The sequence below is a fragment of the Malaclemys terrapin genome, chromosome 7 (genome assembly GCF_027887155.1).
Source record: "Malaclemys terrapin pileata isolate rMalTer1 chromosome 7, rMalTer1.hap1, whole genome shotgun sequence".
Lineage (NCBI taxonomy): Eukaryota > Metazoa > Chordata > Testudines > Emydidae > Malaclemys > Malaclemys terrapin.
Window position 1 is genome coordinate 116,114,628 of NC_071511.1, and position 26,531 is coordinate 116,141,158.

The window sequence follows — 26,531 nt, forward strand, 5'->3', positions numbered from 1 at the left end:
TTAACAAGTCCATCGACAGGGATAGCCCAAAGAGAAGGAATAGTTTCTGTCCATACATCATTTATGGAATGTAAATGGGAGGAGCAGTTGCATTTGGCTTTCCTAAGTGATTCTTATCTTGTATAGACCATTTCTCCTCTACCTGGTGTTAAAGGTCCGATTAATCGTCCCTGGTACAAAGACACTAAGAGACAAACGGCACATCATGAATCATTCTGGTAACAAAGAATGCAGCCAAGAATCCAGTCACAGGGCTGGATCCTTCAAGGTGTTCCTCACATGAGCAGCACGGTGCTCTCTCAGAAGACTTTGTTCCAATTATGCCAATACACGCCGTCCCGTAAGCACTACTCAGTTGAGTAAGCGTTTGCAGGATTGGGCCCACAGGCTGGCCTCTTCAAGAGTCCTAAATTGCATCAGATTGGCAGAGATTTGATGTGCTTAGCTCACGGAAATATTTTTCTGAAGGAATCAGAGTTTATTGAGTTAATGCCTAAGTAGATGTATCTCTCTATCACTAATAACTTGGTTATTTACTAGCGTCTACTGGAGTTTTAACGTATACACAACTCAGCATTCGTGTGTGGGCTGTCCATCAAAGAAACTACAGTGAACTTCAATACATCTAGGCATCTAGTACAAAAGTCTCATTTCCTGTGAAAATGACACACACATATTGATAAAATACAAAAATTGTTAACCCTGCTCCTCACAGAAAAGTTCTCTGGGAATTTTATAGCATTCTACAGAAACTACATGTAGGATTTTCAAAAGTGCTCAGTGCTGGTGTGATTCAGCTCCCATTATAGGCTGTGGCAAAGTTTCCACAGAATTCAGTATGTGCAGAGGCTGGCCACTGCTGAGTGCATCTGAAAATCCCATACACAGAATTTAATACAGGATCATTATTACAGTGGTGCCTAAAGACAGCTAACAGGCCTCTGATGCTGTACAAATACATAGTAAAAGATAGTCCTGGCCCCGAAGAGCTTGCAACAGCATGCATATGTAGTGTTTATACATCTGTTTGTCAATCATCTCTGTATCTTTGCACATCGAGACACTGATCCAATATCCACTGAAGTCAATGGGGCTGGATAAGGCTGTATAATATGACAGAAGCACAAACGGGACTTGTTCTGGAAAAAAATCGATTCCTATAACCCCGGAGTTTTTCTTAACAGATTTCTTGCTTCGAAGGCACTGGACAATCCTTCACTGATGGCTGAGGCATCTCGCAGTCCGACATAAACAAATCAGAGCAGCTGTCTGCTCAGCATTTTTGAAAATCTGGCCACTTACTTGGATGCCTATATATGGATCTTAGGATCTAAGCTTCCATTTTAGAAAAACTTGGCTCAAATATTTATGGACATTGTTTGGGACAAGAACCAAATTGCTCCACTTTATTCATGCATATTGTTTAAGGCTTAGTTTAAACAAGCTACCTACATTGTATGGGACAAAGCCTCCTGTCTTCACACAAGCAAAAATTCCCAGTGAAGTCTGATTAAGGCATCAGCAGGCATTGGCCCAGTATTTGTGACTTTTCCGGGTTAACAACTCATCTCAACGAGGTCTTCGAACGTCTCATGCCAGTTACAGGTCACAACAACACACCTATCTCACTGCAAAGGCCAGACACCTTCTGAGAGGAAAGCAACCATCAAACCAAAGAAAAAGACTAGGAAACTGTTAGTTTTCAGGTCTTCTGAGGAAGCGGTGGGGGTGTTAAAGACAGAAGCGCCTAGCACTAAAAGTGAAAACACTATCTCAGATTCAGTAGTTACAGAAGGGCAAGATTTTACTTGTTTTAAAAGGAGGGTCCGGGGAAATAAAGCTAAAGAGGATGAAATGTATTGCATTCACTTCCCAAGTTATGACATGAGACCAGGCTCTCCCACTGATGACAACATATGACCATCTGTAGGGATCATCCAACATCCTATGGTGAGAGAATCATTCCTGTTTCCCATTAGTTAGTTTCCAAACTTCCAATTACTCCCAGTGAAAAATTGGCATTTTCCTCTCTAGAAAAAGCTTTTGTTTTTCACCCCAACCGATTTTACTTTACCACCAATTTTGCTAAACTTCCTCCCCGTCCCCTGCTTGGTAACTGTGCAAGGTCCGAGCAATCTCCCAATCTTTAGGATCTGAACTTCCCATCAAATACTTTCTCATTAAGGATTTCTGTTGAACTTTAAACCAGGCTCCAGGAGTGAATTTAAAAAAGGACCATGTGTAAGTGCCAAGCCACCTCCACTTTTTAACTAAAAATTGCCAGTCTGTGCATTGTGCAGGGCCATTTTTGTTTTTCGAACTGAGATAGAGAGACCAGGAAGTTAAAAAGCAGCCTTGATGCACTGATACCTTTCAAGCTTTAAGTTGGTTTTATTTTTCCCCCTAAACAAAGTAACTTTTTTTAGCCCAGACCCCACAAGTGCTTTCTCTGGTGCTAAAAACTATCGTTATTCACATCTGCATCATGTCAGGATCTATACAGTAAGACAGTTTTTATTTACGGCTGTTCATTTGGTAGAACATTGGTTCCTTTAACTCCGCCATGACCACCTGGGTTTCTCTTTTGCCTGTCTACAGCAGGTCAAATAAGCCAACAGGTCTGCCCGCTCCCATTGGCCAGCCACATTCATTCAGATATATACTGATTGATACACTGTCCTCTGCAAGTGCAGCAGACTGCAGGGACCTTCAAGTCTGATTCTGCAAAGGTAGCCAGCTGAGACATCACGAGTCTCCTTGACTTCAAAGCACAATGCCAGGTAGTAAATGTTTACAGGGCCAGGCCTAGCATGCGGATGTGTCTGTGGCCTAATGTATCTGGGATCCTGTATGTGAAAACGATCACAGCAGTTCAGTCCCTTTTTTAATGCACGTCATACTATGAGCCAAATTCCTCCTTCATTTACAACAGGCAAACAAAGTAAATGGGATGTGCAACTACAGGCATATTTGGCCCACTATGGTTACTATATTGCAGAGGGGAGTCCTTGTCTGAATTACAATTTTTTGTCCAGTCTAATAGGAGTTCTGTCAAATTCTACTTGCTCCACTGCGGATTCGTAGGAAGGACAGGCCCAGTTTTCAGCTGAGCTGAGCTCTGCAGCTCCCATTGACTTCACTTGGACTGGTGGGTGCTCAGCATCTCTGAGAACCAGGCCCTACAGTATTTCTATATTTCTGTGGTTTTCCTATTATCAGACAGCTCTTCTGGAGAGGAGGGAACCAATAAAATAAGCCAACTGGGGGTTTCACTGGACTTAGACCAGGGATGAATTTGACCCACTGAGTTATGATTTGTTCACTACGGACAGAGCATTTTCCATCAGTAGATCTCAAAACACTTTACAAACGAGGTCTAGCTCATTGTCCCCATTTTAAAGAGGCATGGAGAGGGGAGGATACTGGCTCCAGGTCATCCAGCTGGCCCGTGGCAAAGCCAGGAATAGAACCCAGGTCTCCCAAGTGCTCTATCCACTAGGCCACACTGCCTTTAGCTCCATGATTGGCCTGATTTTCCCAACACTTTCCTGAAGTCGTGTTGCACTCTTAGCTGGCTAGGAATGTCATCTTCCACCAACCAAGAAAGCTAACGAGGTGTAAAACACGCCATTTTCATACTTCTCCAGGGCTGTTAATTTTATGCTGTATTCTATACATATTACACTTCAAAATGACAACATAAAAAAACCAAACATTTTTAAGGAACCAAAAGCCAAGCACTCAAAAGTTAGGAAATGCCAGAATTCAGATTGCCTGTGCAACCTTAACTGGGCCCCCTCATGCACGGGCAACTAACTCCTCATAGCACCTTTGAAAAGCTCATTCAAACACCCACCATCTTGCATATCACCAATCTCTGTACTGTGACAGCACCTAGGGGCCCCAATCAGAGACCCGAGCTCTATTCCACTAGACACTGTGTGTATCTACAATAACAACAACTGGTTCCTGCACCAAGGAGCTTAGTCTGTGGTTTTATCCAGACCAGTTTGCCCATCCATATTTTAAATGAAGCAAATTCATGGGGGAAAAATCCCTGGTTTTGCCAGGCCTCTTCCCCACACTCAGCCGTATCCCAGTAAAACATATGTGCTTCAGAAATGCTCATATTAGCAGTGTATTAAAATAAAAGTATATCTATACAGCAAGGCTACAATCGTACAACATAGGTGCATAATGAAGCCTAAGGGTTCATTAGATCTATACAAATCTCTGTATGCAACATACATATGTAGAAAATATTGTAAATACCTTTATACTGCTAAGAAAGCACATTACAGTTACTCAAGTCGTATGCTGTACAAAAGCTAAAGGAGGAAGAGCCAACTCTGTGTTAAAGGCAAGCTGCCAAAAGACAGTGAAAGTGAAGCGGAGAGTTTAACCAGTGCACCTGTTAGACAAAATACACAACAGAAAATGCCAGAATGTTGTAAATATTACAGTGAAGCAGGGCAGGAAGGGGTAAGTCTCCCTAACACCACAAACAATGCAGGGAGCACAAGATGACGGAGAATAACTTCAGAGCGGAATTTAGATGGAAGTGGAACCAGCTCCCCAGACGTTTCCACAGCGTAAAATACAAAGCGTGTCTTTGGATTGTAGCTGTGACACTGATGTAGCCCATTCTTTCCAGAACAGAACCCTGACACTTTCACAGAAACAGCAACACCAAAGGGGCAACCATGCCAGACATAAATAAAGGAGAAGGGTTAGCGCCCCTTTCTGCTTCAAACGTCAGTTATGCTTCTATTGCTGCTTGCCTCAGGCGCAGAAGCCGAAGGCTGATCTACTGAAGGCTGAGCAGAAACAAAGTGGAAGTTCTCCTTTATTTTTTCCAGCATAAGATATAAAATAGCTGCTGTTTCAGGGCTAGCATTAATCTCCATACGTGGTTTAGACCATTGTCCTTTAGAAATAATGTGTGTGTCTTTTGTTACATCTGTGTTACTAGTAAAACATGGGGCCAAGTCACTTGGATGAAGGGGGTTTTCTTCTCTTTGGAACAATAGATGTTATTACCCGGAACACTGACAGTTGCAGTTAATCTTTCTGGCTCTGCTATGCCCACAGCAGAATTGGAGTTTCTGCTTTCAATCTCTCCAAGGTGATGGACTGCATGAGGAAAGTAGTTAAGAACAACATAATATAGTAGTTAAATAACCCCAGGAGAGCAATTGTGTAAGTCTAATAGCTTCATAAGTGAATTGATCTCGTGATTCATTGAGCGACACCCTCTGAAAGGTACTGGCATGGGGCCAGATTCCGGTCTTTGGAGGTGCATCTGCAGCTCCCATCAAAATCATGGCCCAGCCTCTCCTGCCTCATATAAAGCTGCCACGACTGCTAGCCCGCTGGGTGAAGAGCGATCAGCATAAGACCACTCAGGGAGCCAGAAGTGCTGCCTATTTAGGTTCCTAGCCTGTGGTTTCGGCATTTCGAGGGGGCCAGTTTGTCAGGGACCTCCCCCAACGACTTGAAAGGGAGGATAGAGCTTCCTGATAAAGCCATGGAATGAGCGTTCACAGCACTCAGAAAGGAGCCTGGGTTTGGCCTGGAGGAAAGCAGCAGAGAAAGGAGGCGGGATAAGCGAGGGTACAAGAAGAGGGGCAAACAGAGTTTGCAAAAGGGAGCTGATGGAGACCGAAGCCATTGTTGAAGCCAACACAGCAGCCAGGTTACAAAACATAGTACGGTGCAGTACATACAACCGATTGGAACCCCGTTTGTAACCAGTTATGGAACCCTTCCAAGGCTGTATTTGTAGCATAGGTGACTCAGACAAAACCCCAGCTGTCCTAGTGACAGTTTTGCATGAATAAAGCATGCAGGATCAGGCCTCAAATGGCATCGTTTACATAAAAAAAAATCCAGTAGACTCAGCGGGTTAGCACACCAGATCCAAAGCAATCCTTCGCTCAGAATTTGTCCTCCGCACTGTGTTTGGGCTCCTCATCTCTAGGTTTTAAACAAGTCATTTTTCAGCCATCGTCTACCATTAGATTTACGTAGTAAACTGATCTCTAGGACTAAAATAGCCAAGCTCATCTAGTAAATATAGCAACGTACGTATTAACTGCCGCAGCTCCATTTTAGAGTTGTTTCACGTTAAGGCCCCTCCTAACAAAACCAAAAAAATGCAGCTAATAAAAATGCCCATTAAGCCAAACCATATTACATCACTCAGAAACGAACACAAACAAAGAAAAGAGCTAAGCCAGGGAACATCACTGCATTTGGCATCGAGAAATCAGTGAAGCATAACAAAGCCCATAACTAGCTCTCACTTTCGTTTGTCTTCCTGTGTTTATCCAATAATTCATTCTAGTGACTTCAACCGTAGGAATATTTAACTGGGGCTGGTAAATAGTGTATGTAAGTTACAGCCAGACCTATCTCCTAGAACTGGAAGGGACCCCGAAAGGTCATTGAGTCCAGCCCCCTGCCTTCACTAGCAGGACCAAGTACTGATTTTGCCCCAGATCCCTAAGTGGCCCCCTCAAGGGCTGAACTCACAACCCTGGGTTTAGCAGGCCAATGCTCAAACCACTGAGCTATCCCTCCCCCTGAACTGATTTACTGGAGCGGAGGACCTGGCTCTTTGTTTGCACCCATAGCCATAGTTTATAGAGTCATAGATTTTAAGCCCCAAAGGGACCCTCATCTGACCTCTAGAACACAGGACATAAAATTTCACTCCCTATTTTTGCCATCTAGATCGTAATTTCTGGTTGAGCTAGAGCATCTCTTTTAGAAAGACATCCAGTCTTGATTTACGGATTTCAAGTGATAGAGAATCCTCCACATCCGTTGCTCAGTTGTTTTAAATGGTTAATTACTCTCGCTGTTAAAAATGTGCACTTTATATAGCTCCCTTTACAGATACATTATTTAGGCAAACCCCTTTCTGCTTGAACCCCAGCCTTACCTAACAGTCTGCTGCCAACTCACAGATCTTTCAAACAACGTCCGTGAAACACACCAAAATCTTGTAGTTGCAAAATGGTCAATAATAAATATTGAAACACAGAAAATATTTACTTATTACAAAAGAAAAAATATATTGACTACTGATAAGCCCAGCTGGTGTCCTGTGTGAACTTGGAGAGACATTATTTCAGTCTCTGTGCCAGATTAAATCGTTCATTGAAATACCTGGTGGCTGCTTGCCAGATCTTCTTGTATATTAATGACTGCAAGCAAACATTAGCAAAGGGAGAACTGCACAGTGAAACTGCCCAACTCAGCGTCCCGACTGAGTGCGCCTTTTTGCATGTCAGAGAGCTCTGTTAAACTGCTGCAAACCATTCGGATTTCGTTGGATGTGAAAGTTTGTGGGAGGGACCGGCGATCTTGAAGAATCACCCCTTAAAATTCCTGTTACAATAAAAATAAATAAATGTCAAGAAAGACGAATGTTGCCTATTACAAAATGAATACTCAATTCTTTGTACGGATAAAGTCCATTTCAGACAATAGCAGATGCAATTGCAAGAGGCACATACTATGGTGGTGGCAGCCTGCATGAGGTCAGCTATTGTGGGGTGAGAGTCGGGATTCTGGATTCTATTCCTGGCTCTGCCAAAGTGTGTGAGCTTGAGCAAAACGTTTCATACCGAGGTTTTCATCCTGAGGACTTGACCTCCAAGGTTTGGGGAAATGAACAGTTGTGAGCAGGTTGTTAACCACCCTCTCCTTTCCATATTGCTAAATGGAAGGAGGCCACAGGTAGAACCTGGGATTAGGGTCCTGGCAGGGGAAAGAGGCTCATGGTGTGGCAAATATTGAGAACCAATGACTCCACACAATATAGGGTTAAAGCTTGAGGGCAGTAGCAGCTCCTGTGGACCCTGCTTCAGACTAGAAACTCTGTGTAAAAACTGCATCTACACATTAGCAAAAGACTAATGGTCCGAGTCTCTGCTTTCCAAAGCACTAACCACCTCCCGTCTAATGCTAGCGGAGGTGATCCCCTCCAAAATGATCCTAGAGTTAGCTTCAAACCCACCGCTTCCCCACATGAGAGGTGGACCCCTCTTAGTGCGCTGCCAGATTCGTCTATGGGGAGGGGGCATGGGGCAGAGAAGAGGGAGGGTAGGAAAAGTTTCAGAGTCACAGCAAACAGGCTCCCATAGCCCTGGGTAAAGCAGCACACAGCTCCTTGAAAGAGGTCTGCTTCCCCCTAATGCAGGTGGGGGTGCAGTGGGTGGACCCGGGTACAACCCCACCAGCCCCAGCTGCTCTTCTCAGAGCGGAATTGAGGGCCACATGAGCCCCACGGAGCTGCCAGAGGACGCCACCCACCATTCGCCCCTCTCCCAAGTTGTAGGTGGAGCCTCTGGATGAGTTGAGAAGGGAAAAAACCCAACCGCTGCCATCACCACCACGGCCCCACGTGAACTGAAGGAAAGGCAGATAGTGGAAAGACAGAGAGAGTCACTTGTGCCATGACGGGGCAAGGAGACCCCCACAGGCGGCTAGAGCAGGGGCGGCCAAACTGCAGCTTGTGAGCCAGATGCAGTTAAAGCGCAGCTCACAGAGCCACCCCCCTCATCCCCATTCTCTGCCTACCCGAGTTTGGGGCTTCTGCCTTGCAGTGGGGTGGTGGGGCTTCTGCCAGAGGCGACTGGTGCCTGATGAGAGTGGGGGGGAGTCACAGTTTAAAGGTTCACTCTCCCCAAGTTGAGTCATGCCCCTCTGTCAGGTTAAGGAGGGAGCGTGAGTGGTCCTCCCTACGGCTCCCAGCTGTTTGCCGCTGCCTCTCCCCACGACTGCAACTCCCAGCTTGCCAGCTCCAGCAGCTGCCGTGCAGGGAGGGGGCCCCAGTGGCACTATGTGACTGAGTGGGGCCATCAAATCCTGGCAAAAATCTAGGGGGGTAGCATGTGACCCTACGTGCTCTTTCCCTCCCCCTCGTGTGTCACCTCTGGCTTCTGCCCAGCAGGGAGAGGGGGTCTCGGGGCTTCAACCCCCACCGGGTGAACCTGCTAGGGCTCAGGGCTTCAGCAGGGGTGGGGCTGAAGCCCTGAGCCCAGACAGGCACCTCCTGTAGGGCTGAAGCCGCAAGAACCCCCTCCCTACAGGGCAATCCATTGCGGGGGGGAGGGGGTTCTGTCATGAAAGGAGCGGGAATCGTTGCTCCTGCAAGTGGTTCTCAACCTATTTAGCATTGTGTTATGTGGGCCACATCCAATACTACCTCTAGGGCCCTGAGGATGTCACTTGGGCCGCAGCTCTGTGCTGATTGGGCCACAAGCGACCTGCGGGCCACCAGTTGAGAACCACTGCTCCTGACCATAGAGCGGATGCTCTTGCCCTACCCTTGAGCTCTTAACCCTCTGAAAATGTGCAAGCCTCAACCTGCACTGCTGTCTGAAATTCCCTGACTGGTTACTGTTCAGCGAGCCTTACTGCTTTCACAGTGCGGTCCTTCCCAGCCTTGGCATTCACACCGGTAGCTTCCATTCCTGAGAACACACACGCCCTCATTCAGGCACGGGTTAGGTTTGCACAGGTTCACCGGGCGTTTAGCCTCTGTAACAGAGAAAAACACAAACTCACAATCCTGGGTTTAGCAGGCCAATGCTCAAACCACTGAGCTATCCCTCCCCCCTAATGGGCAATCCAAGAGGGAAACTAAGAATCTGCTCCACCCTTAGCTCTATTTTCTTAATAACTTGTCAGATATTGCTCTTGACAAGTACAAAACCTGAGTTGTTCATGTCACATTAGCCATATAAATGTTTTGTATAATTAGGGTTACCAGACAGCAACTGTGAAAAAATAGGACAGAGTGTGGGGGGTAATAGGCGCCTATATAAGAAAAAATCCCCAAAAACGGGACAGATGGTCACCCTATGTATAATGCAACCTTGGTGCAACAATTCTGTTCCATCTATGAGAAAGTGGACCACAGTTCACATTGGTCAATGGTGGCAAGTTGTGGAAATGATAGACCAATAAATACATTTTTATTTCATAAATGCCTATATTGCAATTTTATGTGTGGAATTAGAACCACACATTATCACAGCTGCAATGGGTCCATTAAAGGCCCACTCCTGAAGCCCAAATACAAATCCATAGAGCACAACCACTGAAATGCACACCTGTCCCGTGTAGAAACGGACTCCCACACCTACATGCAGATACCCCCATGTATTCATGTGCACACATCTAGCATGCACTAACATACATATCAGAGGGGTAGCCGTGTCAGTCTGGATCTGTAAAAAGCAACAAAGAGTCCTGTGGCACCTTATCGAATAACAGATGTATTGGAGCATAAGCTTTCGTGGGTGAATACCCACTTCGTCATGCAAGACGTCTGACGAAGTGGGTATTCACCCACAAAACCTTATGCTCCAATACGTCTGTTAGGCGTCTGACGAAGTGGGTATTCACCCATGAAAGCTTATGCTCCAATACGTCTGTTAGTCTATAAGGGTCCACAGGACCCTTTGTTGCTTTTAACACATATACTTCCACATTATTTATTATTACAATTGTTGTTTAGTGCCTAGAGACCCCAACTAAGATCAGGGCTCCAGGGTGGTACGTGCCGTACATACACATAAAAAGAGAGAGTCTGCAACAAAGAATTTATAATGTAGCTAGACAAAGGTGGGGAGAAATGTATCATCCATCGGCTCTTCTGCAAATACTAGCCAACAACATTCACTTTTTAAGAAATGACACATTTCTTTTAGAGTTCCCTTCTCTTTTAAAAACTTGCTATGAAATGAATACACACAGATTTTATGTCATCAATTTTTTTGTGCACAAGCCAGCAAAAGGAATAAAAGTCAAAGTTAGGCTGCAAATTTTAGTCGCACAGGTATACACACATACGGCAATACACGCACCTCCCTACACAAAGAGAGACAGTCTCTTACACACATACAAAGCATGGACTTGCCTACAGAGAGAGACTTTTTCATACACTTTTCCAGGAGCTTCCTAAATCACCCAGCTGGGAAGTGAGGAGGAAGGGCTGGAGGGGAAAAGATGCGGGGGAGTGGAGGAGAGAGGATGAGGAAGGGAAAGAGGCCAAGGACAAGAGCAGCATGGGGGTGAGAGGGGGCAGTAAAGGAGAGAGGACGGGCTGGGGGGTATGTGGGGTGAATGGGGATGCAGAAGGCTACAGATGCATGAGGATGTGGGGAGCACAGGGGTGTATACAGACATAATGGGAGTGCAGCAGTGTATGGAGGTGAATGGGGTGCAGAGCTATGGGGGTGAGGGACATGGGGATGGCAGCTCTGGGAGGTGGAAAGGATGGGTGGGAGAGCGCTGTAAGGGGTACAGGGCTGGGATGGGTAGGTATGGGACAGGAGAGGGATGCAGTGAGGGGGATGGGGATGCGGGGAGTTGGGGTGGTGAGGGATGCAATGATAGGGGAATGGGGTGGGGTGCAGTGAGTGGGATGGGAGTGCAGGGGGTGGGACAGGGAGGGATGCAGTGAGGGGGGATGGGGACAGAGAGGGATGCAGTGAGGGGGATGGGAGGGATGCAGTGAGGGTGGGATGGGGCGCGGGGGGGGTTGGGATGGAGAGGGATGCAGTGAGGGGGGATGGGAGTGCAGGGGGTGGGACGGGGAGGGATGTAGTGAGGGGGATGGGGGGACGGAGAGGGATGCAGTGTGGGGGGGAGGGGTGCAGTGAGGGGGATGGGGATGTGGGGGGTTGGGACGGAGAGGGATGCAGTGTGGGGGGAGGGATGCAGTGAGAGGGATGGGGATGTGGGGGGTTGGGACAGAGAGGGATGCAGTGAGGGGGATGGGGATGAGGGGGGTTGGGACAGAGAGGGATGCAGTGAAGGGGTGGGGATGAGGGGGGTTGGGACGGGGAGGGATGCAGTGAGGGGGTGGGGATGAGGGGGGTTGGGACGGGGAGGGATGCAGTGAGGGGGATGGGGATGTGGGAGGTTGGGACGGGGAGGGATGCAGTGAGGGGGATGGGGATGTGGGAGGTTGGGACAGAGAGGAATGCAGTGAGGGGGATGGGGATGTGGGAGGTTGGGACAGAGAGGAATGCAGTGAGGGGGGATAGGAGTGCAGGGGGTGGGACGGGGAGGGATGCAGTGAGGGGAGATGGGGGGGTGGGATGGAGAGGGATGCAGTGTGGGAGGGAGGGGTGCAGTGAGGGGGATGGGGATGTGAGGGGATGGGATGGGGGGATGCAGTGAGGGGGTGGGGATGTGGGGGGTTGGGACAGAGAGGGATGCAGTGAAGGGGTGGGGATGAGGGGGGTTGGGACGGGGAGGGATGCAGTGAGGGGGATGGGGACGTGGGGGGTTGGGACGGGGAGGGATGCAGTGAGGGGAATGGGGATGTGGGAGGTTGGGACAGAGAGGAATGCAGTGAGGGGGTGGGGATGAGAGGGGTTGGGACAGAGAGGAATGCAGTGAGGGGGTGGGGATGAGAGGGGTTGGGACAGGGAGGGATGCAGTGAGGGGGATGGGGACGTGGGAGGTTGGGACAGAGAGGGATGCAGTGAGGGGGTGGGGATGAGGGGGGTTGGGACAGGGAGGGATGCAGTGAGGGGGATGGGGACGTGGGGGGTTGGGACGGGGAGGGATGCAGTGAGGGGGATGGGGGTTCCACCCCATTCCCAGCACTTGGAGACAGGGATACACACATCTCAAACTCCTGGGTGCCGGCAATGGGGCGACAGACAGACCGTGGTTTGCACCACAGCTGGGGCCCAGCCACACAAGGAGCACGAGGAGCAGAGGGCCGGCAGCAGAAGGAGAGCCGTGTGCTACGCAACCCCTCAACAGCCGTCTGCTGAGCGCGAGTCATGTTAGTTCCTCCCCTGCCCTGACCCAACCAATGGGAGCTGCGCCTGCGGGCGGGGCAGCATGTGGCCCCCCCCTGCCCTGGCTGGCCCTAAGGCTAGGAGCCAGACATGCCAGCTGCTTCCCGACCTGGAAGCCATGCGGCGCAGTGGCTGGTGCTGCCAACTGGACACTCAACGGCCCGGTCAGCAGTGAAGTTTCTTGACAGGATTTGTTACCGTACACAAATCCATAACCAGACAACGTCTGCATTACAAACAGACACTATGTGGATTTCTACTGTCCAGCCAACCATCAGTGGCACTTCCTTTAGCAGAAGATTAACATCAGGATTCCACTACCAATGTCCATGACCTGTGACCGTTATTTAGATTTTACACTGAACAATTCACTGATCTGCTCCATCTGTCCAAGCTGGGGTCAAGGCAGGGCCGGCTCCAGAATTTCTGCCGCCCCAAGCAAAAAAAAAAAAAAAAAAAAGCCGCGATCGTGATCAGCGGCAGCAATTGGAAAAAAAAAAAAAGCCGCGATCGGCGGCGGCAGTTCAGCGGCAGGTTCTTCGCTCCTAGAGGGAGTGAGGGACCTGCCACCCCCGAATTGCCACAGGTGCCGCCCCTCTCTGTTAAGCTGGTGCCTGGAGCCGGCCCTGGGTCAAGGAACAGGGGTGGAGGGAGGGGTGTCAAAGAGTGCATTGAAAACACTAGCCTTTGATCCAACCTACCTTTCACATACTTTTATCATCAGAACCCATGATTTTCCTGCCTTTGCAATCATCACATGGCCTCTGGTTCTGTTCTGTCATGTCTCTGGCTTTAAGTAGAAGTTGAAATGATAGATTTTTGTCTGTAACATTGTCCTCGTTCCAAGCCTTGCACTACAAACAACAGCACAGGCGAATAACAGCTGCAATTCAGCTTCAGGAAACGCGGTGTTCCCGCTTTGTAATCATTGACTCTTGCCACCTTCGCTTCTACAGCCAAGACCTAGTGAACACTTAAGCAAAAGTCTGAGAGCTTAAGTGGAACTTACCTCACACACAGACCCTATCAGCCTTCTCCGAGCATGGGAGAATTTCACCCTTAATACATATTTCTCTACTGCACATCAACTGCTATTAAAACTGCACAGAGAGGGCAAGATTCTCCTTTGTTTCTAGTAAAGTGCTATGCCCTAGCAACGTCACCGTACACTGACCCACGGTCATCCTGTGGCTCTCTCTCTTTGTATGCCCTAATGTTAAGCAGCTCTGGAGAAGGGGCACTTTAAGGCCACCCTGTACTCTGCCCAGAAGCGCCACCAGTTTTGCTGCCCTAGGCGGCGTAAGGTCCCGCCCCCAAAATGCCACCCCCAACAGAGGCAGCGGAAGGTCCTGCCCCCAAAATGCCGACGACGACCGGGGCGGCCAAAGATCCGGCCGCCGGGGTCGCCACTCCCCAAATGTTAGTGCCCTAGGCGACCCCCTAGGTCACCTAATGGGTTGCGCTGTCCCTGCCACCCACAATCAAAGAGACAAGGTAGGTGAGGTAATATATTTTATTGGACTAACACATGGGTGAGGTAAAAGTTATCTCACCCACCTTGTCTTTCTAACAGGGACCAACATGGTTACATCATACTGTATACCCAGTCAAAGTCCACTCTCTTCTGGTGTGTTGAGAATTCCTGAGGAATTACGGACTTTCCCAGTCTCGTCTTTAAAGGGCAACTGAGTGAATAGAGGGAGCTGACTAGGTCTTTATGGTCACACTGAAACATGCTGTGCAAACAGCCCAGACTCTAGGCAGGGAGGAATTTGCAGGTTGTGACTGAGAAGGTTTTCATGTTGTCTCAGTCCACGGGATGTAATTTTAATTGTAGGAATTCCCAGAAGTTTGCTCTCATGTGCAAACAGAAAATTAGCCATGCCCTGAGCACCAATTGTTTCACCACATACCAGCCAGTTCAAGCAAACATCATTTTCCTCTTAGGAACTTAAGCCATTTCATTTCTTCAGTGGGGGAAGCATGACTCACTTGTCTTGTGGGGCATCCTTTCATCTTAGGGCCTGCAGTCTGCCAATGAGACACCTACACTCCGGGTCAAACACTGAGGTCTTTACTTAGGCAAACTCCCACCAAAGTCAATGAACTGACCCTGACGGTCAGGAAAGCAATATAAATACTCAGCACACAGAAGAGAAAGGTTCCTTGTTTTGCAGCAATCTGCTTCCATCCCACTTACCCCAGCACACTAGTGATTCACCATAAAGTTGATCAGAGCCTCCTCAATCTGCCATGCCCCCAAATTTCTCTCTGCATCATCACATTCCCTTCTCTCCCCCACAGACAAAGCTGGGGAGAATTTGACAGTCCTTTTTCCTTCTTTCCCCTAAGCATTAATTAGCGTTTAACCTACATCAGTTTAACGCCAGCAATACATTCCTAAGGACTCTGCTTCGTAAACAGAATACACTGACCCTTCTAAGAGGAGCTGGTTATTATGTCTTTGCAGCCCACACATGATAACTTTCTGATGGGCCAGCTTTTAAGCACTCTCTCCCGTCTTGGATAAAGGCAAGTGCATCTTTGAAGATGAAACATGGATCAGCTGGGACTCTTTTGATCTTGGATGCTTTCAGACAATTACAGAATGTTTCTCGGACCATCTATAATCATTTCAGCCTAACCGCCTTCCAAGTGGAGTTTAATCCCATTTCATCCCGACTTTATCTGCTCATAAAGCATTAGCACATCTGCCATCTCTCTTAGCCAAGACAGCACTTTGAAAAGGTTGTTCATTCCTTCCTGCAACAGAATTACCCAATAGAACCATTTCCCATCTCTCGAAAGGCTTGACCTTTAAAGCAGTTACTGGGCGTAGAAGTGTTATTCCATCTCTTTGGCTAGGCACTTATATGGCCCTCATCTCAGTAGTAACTGAACACTTCCCAAGTATTCAAGAATTGATGGCCATAACATCCCTTCAGGGAAGAATTATTCTCATTTTATAGACTGGGAACTAAGGCACAGGGAGACGAGGGACATTTGCCAAGATCAACACTGGACATCTGTGGTAGAAGTGGTAACTGACCCCAGATCTCTCAAGTCCCAATCTAGTGCCCTAAACTCAAGACCATCCATCCTACCTAATTACCCTCATTTTTCCATTGAGTAGTCAGATGATGATAAATATATCTGCAGATCTCAAAGCACTGGATTTGCCTGTATTGGCAACAGGGCTTCATTATAAAACAGCGAAATGGCAAGAAAATAAATTGAGCGTCACCCTGTATAAATATATGCCATAGAAGGGCCCAGTGCTGAGTAGCTCCTGCAAGCAGCACTATTGACTTGCTCAGCATCTTGCAGGATCAGGCCCTAAATCATTTCAATGGAGCTGCATCTGTAAACCCACACACCTCCTGGGTGTGGTGTTCTGTCCCATCTAGTGGCACTGAGACAACTTAGAGAGAGAGAGAGAGAGAGATTAAGGAGTTTGCTATACAGCCTAGGTTAAGGGCCATGTATGGCTTTTAGCTCATGCAGTAGAGGCTCAGGCATTTAGCTCCAGAGGTCCCAGGTTCAATCCCGCCTGCCAATGACCAGGGCCCGTTGAAAGTATGGCACTGAACATCAAGTATCTATGTATGTTCTTAGAACTAATTTACTGTAATCACCTGTATTCTTCCTGCTTAATAAAAGCACCTCTAACTCTTTAGATCACCTGTGTCATTATCTTTACACCCACCTGTACATCTCATAAGAAAATACAAAGCAATGGCTTTTTAAAAACACCCCAGAAGGCTGAATGTTATTCCTTTATTCCCCTTTCCTTTGATCATAAGAGGACACCATTCCATAGTTATCAATTCGGGCTTTACCACTGGCTATCTGGGGAATTTTGCCCTATTCAGAAAAATAAGGAGAAAAAAAAAATAAAAGGAAAATAAATTTCTGTCCATGTCAGGTCCAAGCAGGAAGAATACAGGTGATTACAGTAAATTAGAAATGAGGGCTCTTAATTTAATAGAATAGCCCCTTCTATGTGTTCCCCCTTCTCCAGTGCCCCAGGCCGTGTGTACGTGAGCCCTGAGACAGCAGCACTTCACTGAACAGCAGAACACCGAGAGCACTAGCAAAAGTGCCCCTAATAACCATTTGTAACGAAGGCAAGTTACAGTTGCCCCACCTAAATGTTCAACCTAAAGCTACCATGGTTAGTTAGTGGCCAGTAACTACAAGGTCAAGCCAGTCAGCCGTGAGCAGCAAATGGACAGGGGACAACAGGAAGGAAATAATGGGACTGAGCCACAAGTTTCAGATCTGGATCCAAATCTTGCCAAAGCCTGGTGGGGTAGAGGACTCACACAATCAGGTGTCGGAACCTTCCCCGTGACCCATAAGGAACTCGTCACCAGCTGCTTTGAAATGCGTCCCCTCTTCATACCCCCCAGTAAGATACCTTGCAATGCATGTAGTATGTGACATCCTACACATTTAAAGCTAGATTTAAACTCTCTTGTGCCTCCAGCACACAGAGTGAAGTTGATTTAACCCAGGTAGGATTACAACAGGCAACCACCACTGGCAAACTAGCCAAACCATACCTCATGGACTGGGGCTCAGTGAGATCCTTGTGTGGGTCTGTTTTATAAGGCTTCTAACAGCTGGTTTCTGGGTGCAGCCAGTGGCTACACCGTAGGAACTAAGAATGGGAGGCCAAAAGCCATCTCACCTTCACATATTCTTTCAATGATAAAGTCTTTGTAATTGCGCAGATCATCATAAGACGAAACGAGTATCAGGTAGTTGGGAGAACCGGCAATCCTCAGCAGCGTGTCCCTCCGTACACCCCCAATCCCGACAAGAAACACCGACACGCCGTTGCTCCGCAGCTGCTGAGCTGGAACAACTGCATCCTCGATGCCGCTCCCATCTGTGATCACCACCACGGCCTTGCTCACCCCAGGCCTCGCCCCTTTTGGAACTGTCATGACGTCATCATGAATGTGCAGCAAGGCTCTGCCCGTGGAGGCCGAGCCACCAAGGAAAGGCACCTGGCTGATGGCCTGCAGGAGAGCTGAGCTGGTGACATGCGCGTCCAGGGCGAACGCGGTGCGAGCCCGGCTGCCGTAGACCACAAGGCCTATCTGGGTGACGTCCCGATTGATATTGAACTGCAGAGAGCTGCTACTGACAAAGTGCCTCAGCCACAGAAAGTTCTCCCGGCCAACTCCAGCTGAGGCATCCAAGGCGAAAACCAGATCCAGGGACTGGGACTGGCAGCCTGGAAAGGAGAGAGCAAAGTTTAAGCCTTTCAGAATATAGTCATTACTGACCAAGCAAAGCAAAGGAGCCACCTGCTTTAGGCAAACACATCACTACTGAGCGGTAAAGAACTGCAGCATTATGGGGAATGGCAGATTGCAATTTACAATTCGTTATGACAGGAATTTACAGCCCCCTCAAAACGAGCAGCTAGAGAAGATCATCCCCAGCTATACAAGCACCACAAGCACTACTGCATTAGATTATATTTCTAGTTTCTTTTCACTTGTTACACTGCTCTGAGCCAAATCCTTCACCTTGAATGGTCTCTTACTGTAGGTGTTAACTACTTATGCTAATCAACCTGTTCTACCTCGTATTTAGCTGTGACTACCTGAGTACCTTTCCCAGGTGGGACTTTGGGTACGTCTATACTTACCTCCGGGTCCGGCGGCAAGCAATCGATCTTCTGGGATTGATTTATCGCGTCTTGTCTAGACGGGATAAATCAATCCCAGAAGTGCTCGCCGTCGACGCCGGTATTCCTGCTCGGCGAGAGGAGTACGCGGAGTCGACGGGGGAGCCTGCCTGCCGCGTGTGGACCTGCGGTAAGTTCTAACTAAGATAGTTCGACTTCAGCTATGTGAATAACGTAGCTGAAGTTGCGTATCTTAGTTCAAAGTGGGGGGTTAGTGTGGACCAGCCCAAAGCCCGAAAGCTTGTCTCTTTCACCAAGAGAAGTTAGTCCCATAAAAGATATTACCTCACGCACCTTCTGTCTCTATGTACCAGGGCTATTCCTTTTTCAGTCAGCGGCTTGGCCCTGTGGTCTGAGCCCATAATTGGAGGAACCAGGACAATTGGGTTTGCTCTAGGCTCTGACAATGACGCCCTGGGAAGCTTTGGACAAGATACATACCCTTCTTTGTGCCTCAGTTACCCCATCCACAAAATGGAGATCAGAATTCTGACTTCCCTCACTCCGAGGGGTTTTAGAAGGATTAATTACTTATGGCTACACTGTGCTGTTAAGGCCCTGTCACAGAGTGGCCAACACTTAAGACGAGATGGACTCAGCCTCACCTGTGTCTGATGAGCTGCCCCCCTCCCCCCAGCTAAAGCAGTGAAGCCAGGAATCAGGTGATACCTTGGAGATCACCTAGTCCTCTTAACAGGCAGCAAATAGCTCATTTGAGCTAGAGAACTGCAGGGAGCAGGGAAGGCTCCTACGGGAGTCTCTGAAGCAGTGGAAATATCCCAGGTTATATGTGGCTCCCAGGCAGGCAGCCTGTGGACCATAATCCTGCAGGGAGCAGGCTAGGAAGGAGAAGGGAGTAGAGAGGCTTGCGTTGATGCCCAGGTAGATGTAGGGAGTAAATATGCTCTTGCAGAAAGGTCTGGATCAGAGGGAAAGTTCACAGTTGAGATGTCGAACGTGTGTTAAACAGTTTTATTTTGAAGGAATAACATTGAGTCCCTGAAGAAAAGGGAGTGAAAGCCTGTGACTGGAGAGCGTTCTTTAGTGCACCCACCAGTGAAATAGTTCACCAGCTTCCAGGCCCACAAGAGGGGGGCAGACTAGAGCTGCAGAGCCCCAGATGAAGTTTGGATGGTGCCTTAGGGGCTGCATTTCCTCCCCCTAACCCCACTGCAGATAGAGAGTGCACACATTGCAATGTACCCCTTTCAGCAGCACATAATACTTGACACATACGAGCCCTTCCAAACCACTAGCCCACTGGCTAGCCAGCTCTCTGGGCTGGTACAGAAGTCAGGAGTGGACCATAAGCCCTCCTTACCATTTTTTGAGTGATTTGTGCCTATGGGTGCACGAGGAAGCAGCAGTCTTTATGGTCCCCAGCTGCAAGGGCGGCCGTGGTGCCTGGTCTTTGCATGGGAGAGGTTCTGTGATTTCAGTCTCTCTAGACCCGGACATAAGCTAGCTTTCAAGGTCCGGGGAGTGCTCAGTATTCTGGATCAGTATCACTGGATTTCCTACCACTGTTGTTTGGGGGAACTGAAATTCATTCTTTTAACCACCCTGCTCCTTAAATCTTGAACTTCCCTGAGTAGGGTTACCATACGTCCGGATTTTCCCGGACATGTCCGGCTTTTTGGTCATCAAATCCCCATCTGGGGGGAAATTCCAAAAACCCGGACATGTCTGGGAAAATAGGGAGGGGTCGTGGGGCTTGGATCCGCGCTGGGGCCGGAGCCGCTGGGGCCGGCAGTGCTCGGCCGGGGCTGGGGCCGGTGCTGGGGCTGGTGCTGGACGGGCCGGTGCCCCGGGGCCCGATCCGAGCTGGAGTCGCCGGGGCCGGAGCCGCTCGGCCGGTGCCCCGGGGCTGGAACCACTCGGCTGGGGCTGGTGTCCAGGACCTGGGGCCCAAGCCAAGCTGGAGCCACCGGGGCCAGCACCCCAGAGCCCGAGCCGAGCCGGGCCGGAGCCGCCGGGGCCCGAGCCGAGCTGGAACCGCCAGGGCCGGGGCGGGCCAGGGCTGGCGCACTCGGCTGGAACTGGGGCTCGCGCCCCAGGGCCTGAGCCAAACCGGGCCCGAGCCGCTCGGCCAGGGGGCCGGACTGGGCTGCACCTCCTCGCGCCCCCCAGCAGCTTACCTGCTGCCTGCCTCCCTGTTTCAGGCTTCCCGTGAACATTTGATTCGCGGGAAGCAGGGGAGGGGGAGGAGCAGGGAGGCAGAGCGTTCAGGGGAGGGGGCGGAGCTGGGGTGGGGACTTAGGGAAAGGGGCGGAGGTGGGGTGGGGCCGGGGCAGGGAAGGGGAGGATTTGGGGAGGGGACGGGGCCCCTTGGAGTGTCCTCTTTTTGTTATTTTAAAAAATGGTAACCCTACCCCTGAGCAGTGACTCCGTCAGTGCACTACAATCTATAGCCAAGGCCTTACCTTGAGGACTGTCTACGCTGCAGATTTTTTTCTGCAGCTCAGGGATCTTGTTGAACAGATCCTGGGGGTTGGAATAGACAACCGTCCGCTTTGGATTCCCAGTCACGTCGTCCAGCTCTGCTCTTAAGAAGTCGCTGCCCACGCCAATTAGGAAGAGTCCTCTGCCTCTGGTATATTTAGCTGCTTCTACCACAGGATCCTGGGACTCTGAATCCGTGAGCAAGACAACCACACGCGGGAGCTCGTCGTGAACGTCTGCGAAGGCCGGAGCACTCTTAAAGCCATGCTGCGTGACATACCGAAGGGCTTTGCCGGTGAAGGTTCCCCCTCCGCTGAAATGCATGGTGTCAACGCTCTTCATGAGACTGAGCACGTCCTTGTACTCGCCCACTTTGATGGGGATCTGGACATCATCGCTGTACTGGGCCACTCCGACGTTTGCTGGGGAGTCTTTGCTCAACACTGCCCGAATGAACCTTTTCAGGAATGCCTTGTAGCGCAGGAATCCCTCCAAGGTGGTACCAGACGAGCTGTCCACCAGGAAAAGAAGATCCACGCTGCACTCCAGACTCAGATTCGGTGCTGAAAGCAAAGGAAGTGAGTAACTGCATGTAATGCAAAAAAATAAGCAAGCACATCATGTGGGTCTCCTGCAATCCCAATGATCTGAAGGAGAGAGAATGCACCCCAGAGCCTCTCTGCATAGGCGCCGCCGTGGGTGCTGGAGCAGCCATGTGGAAAAATTAGTGGGTGCTCTGTACCCACCGGCAGCCAAGCTCCCCGGTCCCCCCCGCCTCACCGCCTCCTCCCCTGAGTGCACCGCGTCTCCGCTCCCCCCTCCCTCCCAGTGCTTGCCACCACCAAACAGCTGTAGCAAGCTCCGGGAGGGAGGGGAGAGGAGCGGGAACGTGGAGCGCTCAGGGAAGGAGGCGGGCCGGAGCGGGGATTTGGGAAAGGAGTCGAATAGAGGCAGGGAGGGGGTGGAGACTTTGGGGAAGGGGTTGGAATGGGGGTGGAGGGGGCAGGGTGGAGTCGGGGCGAGGCTGGGGGCAGAGGGGAGTCGAGCACCCACCGGCACCAGAAGAAGTCGGTGCCTATGCCTCTCTGTCAAGAAAACAAAACAATTTGTTGGGCAACATGTTTTGTACAGTAGGAGAATCATGCCTCAGGATGCCATTCAGTTTGGTAGGATGCCACAAAAACCTCAAGGGGCTGAGGAATACGTTGCAGGAAGTCAGCCAGTGGCTAGGGTATCTTTTGATACAACTTGAGAGGCTTTAAAGGGGTGGGCACTCTGCATTTTCTGAGAATCAGGCTCCTTTGAGGTTTCTTGAGTTGGGTACCCAGAATCACTAATCCCTGGCCCATATGTGCAGGGAAGTTCTGCAGGGATCTGAGGGAGGGGAGGGAAAGAGTGGGGAGCCAAGGCACAGGTACTTCAGCTGTTCCCCTCCTTCGGCAGGATCCACTTCTCATGCCCTGCTTCCAGATCTCCCTGCATGCTGAGATGGAGGGAGCCCCAATGAGGCTGTAGATGAGGGGTGGGCAAACCTTTTGGCCCGAGGGCCACATCTGGGTATGGAAATTGTATGGCGGGCCATGAATGCTCATGAAATTGGGGGTGTGTGTGAGGGTGCCGGCTCTGGCTGGGGGTGCCGACTCTGGGGTGGAGCTGGGGATGAGGGGGTGCAGTAGAGTGCTCTGGGCTGGGACCAAAAGGTTAGGAGGGCAGGAGGGGGATCAGGGCTGGGGCAGGGGGTTGGGTGCAGGAGGGGGTCAGGGGTGCATCCTCTGGGCGGCACTTACCTTAAGGAGCTCCCAGAAGCAGCGGCATGTCCCCCCTCTGACTCCTACGCAGAGGTGCAGTCAGACAGCTCTGCACGCTTCCCCGTCTGCAGGCGCCGCTCCTGCAGCTCCCATTGGCCGTGGTTCCTGGCCAATGGGAGCTGCGGGGGCAGTGCTTGGGGTGGAGGCAGCGTACAGAGCCCCCTGGCTGCTGCTATGTAGGCGCCAGAGGGGGGATATGCCGCTGTTTCCAGGAGCTGCGCAGAGTGGGGCAAGCCCTGGATCCCGCTCCCCGGCGGGAGCTCGAGGGCCGGATTAAAACTCTGGAGGGCTGGATGCGGCCCCCAGGCCGTAGTTTGCCCACCCCTGCTGTAGACCAAGTTCACGGAGGCTTCTGAATACAGTCGGACTCTGACACCTACTGGGGGGAAAGGAGGGGGGAGAGAATGGCAAATGCCCCCCCCCACACACACACACAGATTTTTGCACTTGATCAAAGTTGCATAGGCAAAGTTTGGGGGACAGGGGGTGAGCAGCATGGCTAGACCACAACAATGCAATGGTCCTGTACAAAACCGGTAGAGCTGCTGCTGGCGCTCACCGTTCAGGCTGCGTGGCCGTAGTACCAATGAAATTTGACCCAGCTGCCCCTCCGGACAGATGGGGAGGCAGCCAGGCCAAAAGGAGTTGTGACCTAGCACACGGGGAGTCTGTGCTTGTAGGGCAGAGTGCAGGGGAGTCCACTGAGACCCGACTCCTGGTGGTAGAGGCTCATGCACGGAGTGGGTAAGAGAAAGGAGACATTCCCTAGCTGAGGGAGACTCAGGGGAGAGGGGGAGGAAGAGGCAAGCAGGGACCAGAACAGGGTTCTTATGAGGGGCTTGGGGGGGGAGGGGGGAAGGACCGGAATTTGCCACCTCCCGGAAATATCTCAATTGGCACCACTGGTGGGACTCCTTTCTTGGTGCCTTCACTATATAAATATTAACACCGCACCAGTGGACCAGGCTTAGACCCAACATACCGCAGCTGGCATCTCCTCCAAATCCAACAGGACACACACAGTGGTACCTTTCTAATCCCTCTGGAACGCACGTGCCTCCATTGTGACAAGGCTGGGAATCGCAGGGATCTGCAAAGGCACCACATAAGGAGAAGGAGAGCGCCTGGGTTGGGCCCAGAGAAAAGATACAGTCATGCTACACAGTAGATTAGCCGTAAGTGTTTTGAGCGTAGGCAGAGTCAGATGGGCTCTGGGGCAGTTGGAAGGGAATTTTCTCTACTCATTCTCTACTCAAGTAAAGCACAGTTAAGTAAGGCTGTGATTTCTGTGTAGCTTTGCTTGAGTATTATAGCTTCATAGATTCTAGGACTGGAAGGGACCTCGAGAGGTCATCGAGTCCAGTCCCCTGCATGCATGGCAGGACCAAATACTGTCTAGACCATCCCTGATAAATGTCTATCTAACCTACCCTTAAATATCTCCAGAGATGGAGATTCCACAACCTCCCTAGGCAATTTATTCCAGTGTTTAACCACCTGACAGTTAGGAACTTTTTCCTAATGTCCAACCTAGACCTCCCTTGTACAAAGATCAACCCCATTAGCAGAACTCAGGAATTTCTTAAATGTAACTTATTTACACTTGAATGAATCCATTCTTGACACGGGCAGCGCCAACCATTTAAAAAAGCCAACTCTTTGTAAACACAGTTTTGTAAGACCACATTACAATTCAGTGTCGGTTCTGCAAAGCTGTCCATTCCTAAGTGTGGTTTGCCACCTTGCACTTGAATTGCTGGGGAGTGAACTCACTTACATCAGGGAAATACTGGAGTTACACTGGTGTAAATCTGAAGCAACTATTGAAATCAGTGCACTTCCTCCAGATTCCCACCAGCAGAGAAGAGATTAGAATCTGGCCCATTCTGTTCAGATTCCTTTTGGACCATACGCTGCACTTATGGTTCTGGGCAGTGGCTTACAATGCTTTTTGCTCAAAAGCTACCATGAGAAATAGTGAATGCAAGCAGTTCAAAACACTCCATCACTGAACGTTTCATCTGCTGGGCTGTATTTATGGCGTGTCCCCGTAGCACGGCATGGTGACACCATACATTGACAGTATCAGAACAGTAATTGGGAGCTATCCATTTCATTTTCAAATCCTACCCTTTCCTCCAGAATTTACTGCATTGCTTGCGCAGCACATACAAATTTTGCTAGATCGAGGAATCTCCATTTCCCTTCCGAATCAGGGGGCTTAAATGAGGAGGATGTATTTTCAAAGGGCATTCAAGGAAAAATAAAGCAATCAGGTCACTCCAGGCTTTGAACCACTGAGTCATATTGGTAAATCAACCAGAGTAGCTATTCCCACACAACCACAGTTACACAACTACTAAGTGTCAGGTTCCCTCCTAAATGAATGAAAAAACAACGAGGAGTCCTTGTGGCACCTTAAAGGTGCCACAAGGACTCCTCATTGTTTTTGCTGATACAGACTAACGTGGCTACAACTCTGAAATCTTAAATGAATGATACTCCTGATGGTTCCAAATTACATGGCTGAAGGCATGTCACTCAACTACAACTTGAGCAGAAACGTTCCACATTGGTAGCAATGCAATCCCCAAATTAATGCAATACTTGGACACTATTTCTTGCTGGCTTATGCAGGTGATGACAATAGAATCGCACCATTCCCGAATTACTATCAGCAAACAAGAACGTGAAGAATTTCAGATTAATTAAAGGTGAACCAGCTCCTCCAGGAGTGAAGGGAGAGACTGAAGGGTGACTGTTTTAAGCCAGCAGAATGATTTCATGGTCAAGAACATGAGGGAAACAAGACATCACACTCCTTTCTTTAGTGGTTAATGAAAGACTGGTAAAGGGTCAATTCCTCACTAGCACCCATTAAGAATTATGATCCCTACTTTTCTGATCCTTGCTGAGGAACTGAATGTGGTTTAAAAATAATCACCTGATTTTAGTTCACTTTTTTTTCTTAGACTGTGAATGAGATTTTTCAGAAAGATCATGTCCTACCTGGGCATGTAGTTCGGTAGCATCTGGCCGGGTGTTTTATCAAGACTCTTTTCCAACTAAGATAGAAAGATTGATACAAAATATGAAATTAGACCAAGTATTTAAAAGATTAACAAGGCATTTGCAAGGCTAACCATTTAGTCAAAGTTCTTGATAAATGAGTTTTCCCTCAAAAAATGCAGTTTTGTCAAAACTGAAACATTTCATGGGAACAGATCGATTTCTGACCGAATTAAAATTTGATGCGAAAAAGTTGCAACAAATTATTTTGACTACCAATTTGCTTCACTTTGTTTATACTACTAACTATTTTATAGGCTGAATTAAAATATGTGCTATTAGAATATTTTTACAATACCAAATATTTCAATAGTTCTGAATTGACATTTATTGGACTTTTCATTCTGTGGGAAATATCAACTTTTTGTTCTGAATTCGAATAAAACCAAATGTTGAAATGTTGCAATTTCCCATGAAATGGAAACTCTGGTTTCCAACCAGCTCTAACTTGACCAGTTAATATGAGAGCAAGGGCTGGATTAGGAAGCAATTCTTGATCCCTAAGAATCCCTCCCACATGAGATCAATGAGTGAATTGATCAGGTTTTTTAAACCATTTATTTCATCTTAAAGGTGACCTGGAAGGGAAAAATAAATGATGTTTCTGTCCTTTTTTTGCTTGTTTATAACTAAGGCTGCGTGTCAGTCACGGATTCTGTGACTTTCTGTAAC

The 26,531-nt window shown here is 49.0% G+C and overlaps 1 protein-coding gene across 3 annotated transcripts in view; it reads right to left on the reverse strand.

Annotated features, from left to right (window-relative positions):
• Window positions 1-4,122: 4,122 nt before the first annotated feature.
• The window catches only part of VWA2 (von Willebrand factor A domain containing 2), a 75,487-nt gene continuing 53,078 nt past the window's right edge, over window positions 4,123-26,531 (reverse strand). For all 3 annotated transcript variants that reach the window (XM_054035792.1, XM_054035791.1, XM_054035793.1), the window contains exons 9-14: window positions 25,800-25,855; window positions 23,773-23,880; window positions 20,964-21,545; window positions 17,530-18,081; window positions 9,430-9,552; window positions 4,123-7,395 (exon numbers count right to left, since the gene is read on the reverse strand). In XM_054035792.1, coding sequence (XP_053891767.1) covers window positions 7,295-7,395; window positions 9,430-9,552; window positions 17,530-18,081; window positions 20,964-21,545; window positions 23,773-23,880; window positions 25,800-25,855 — 1,522 coding nt within the window. In that variant the 3' untranslated portion in view covers window positions 4,123-7,294. The remainder of the gene's footprint in view (window positions 7,396-9,429; window positions 9,553-17,529; window positions 18,082-20,963; window positions 21,546-23,772; window positions 23,881-25,799; window positions 25,856-26,531) is intronic.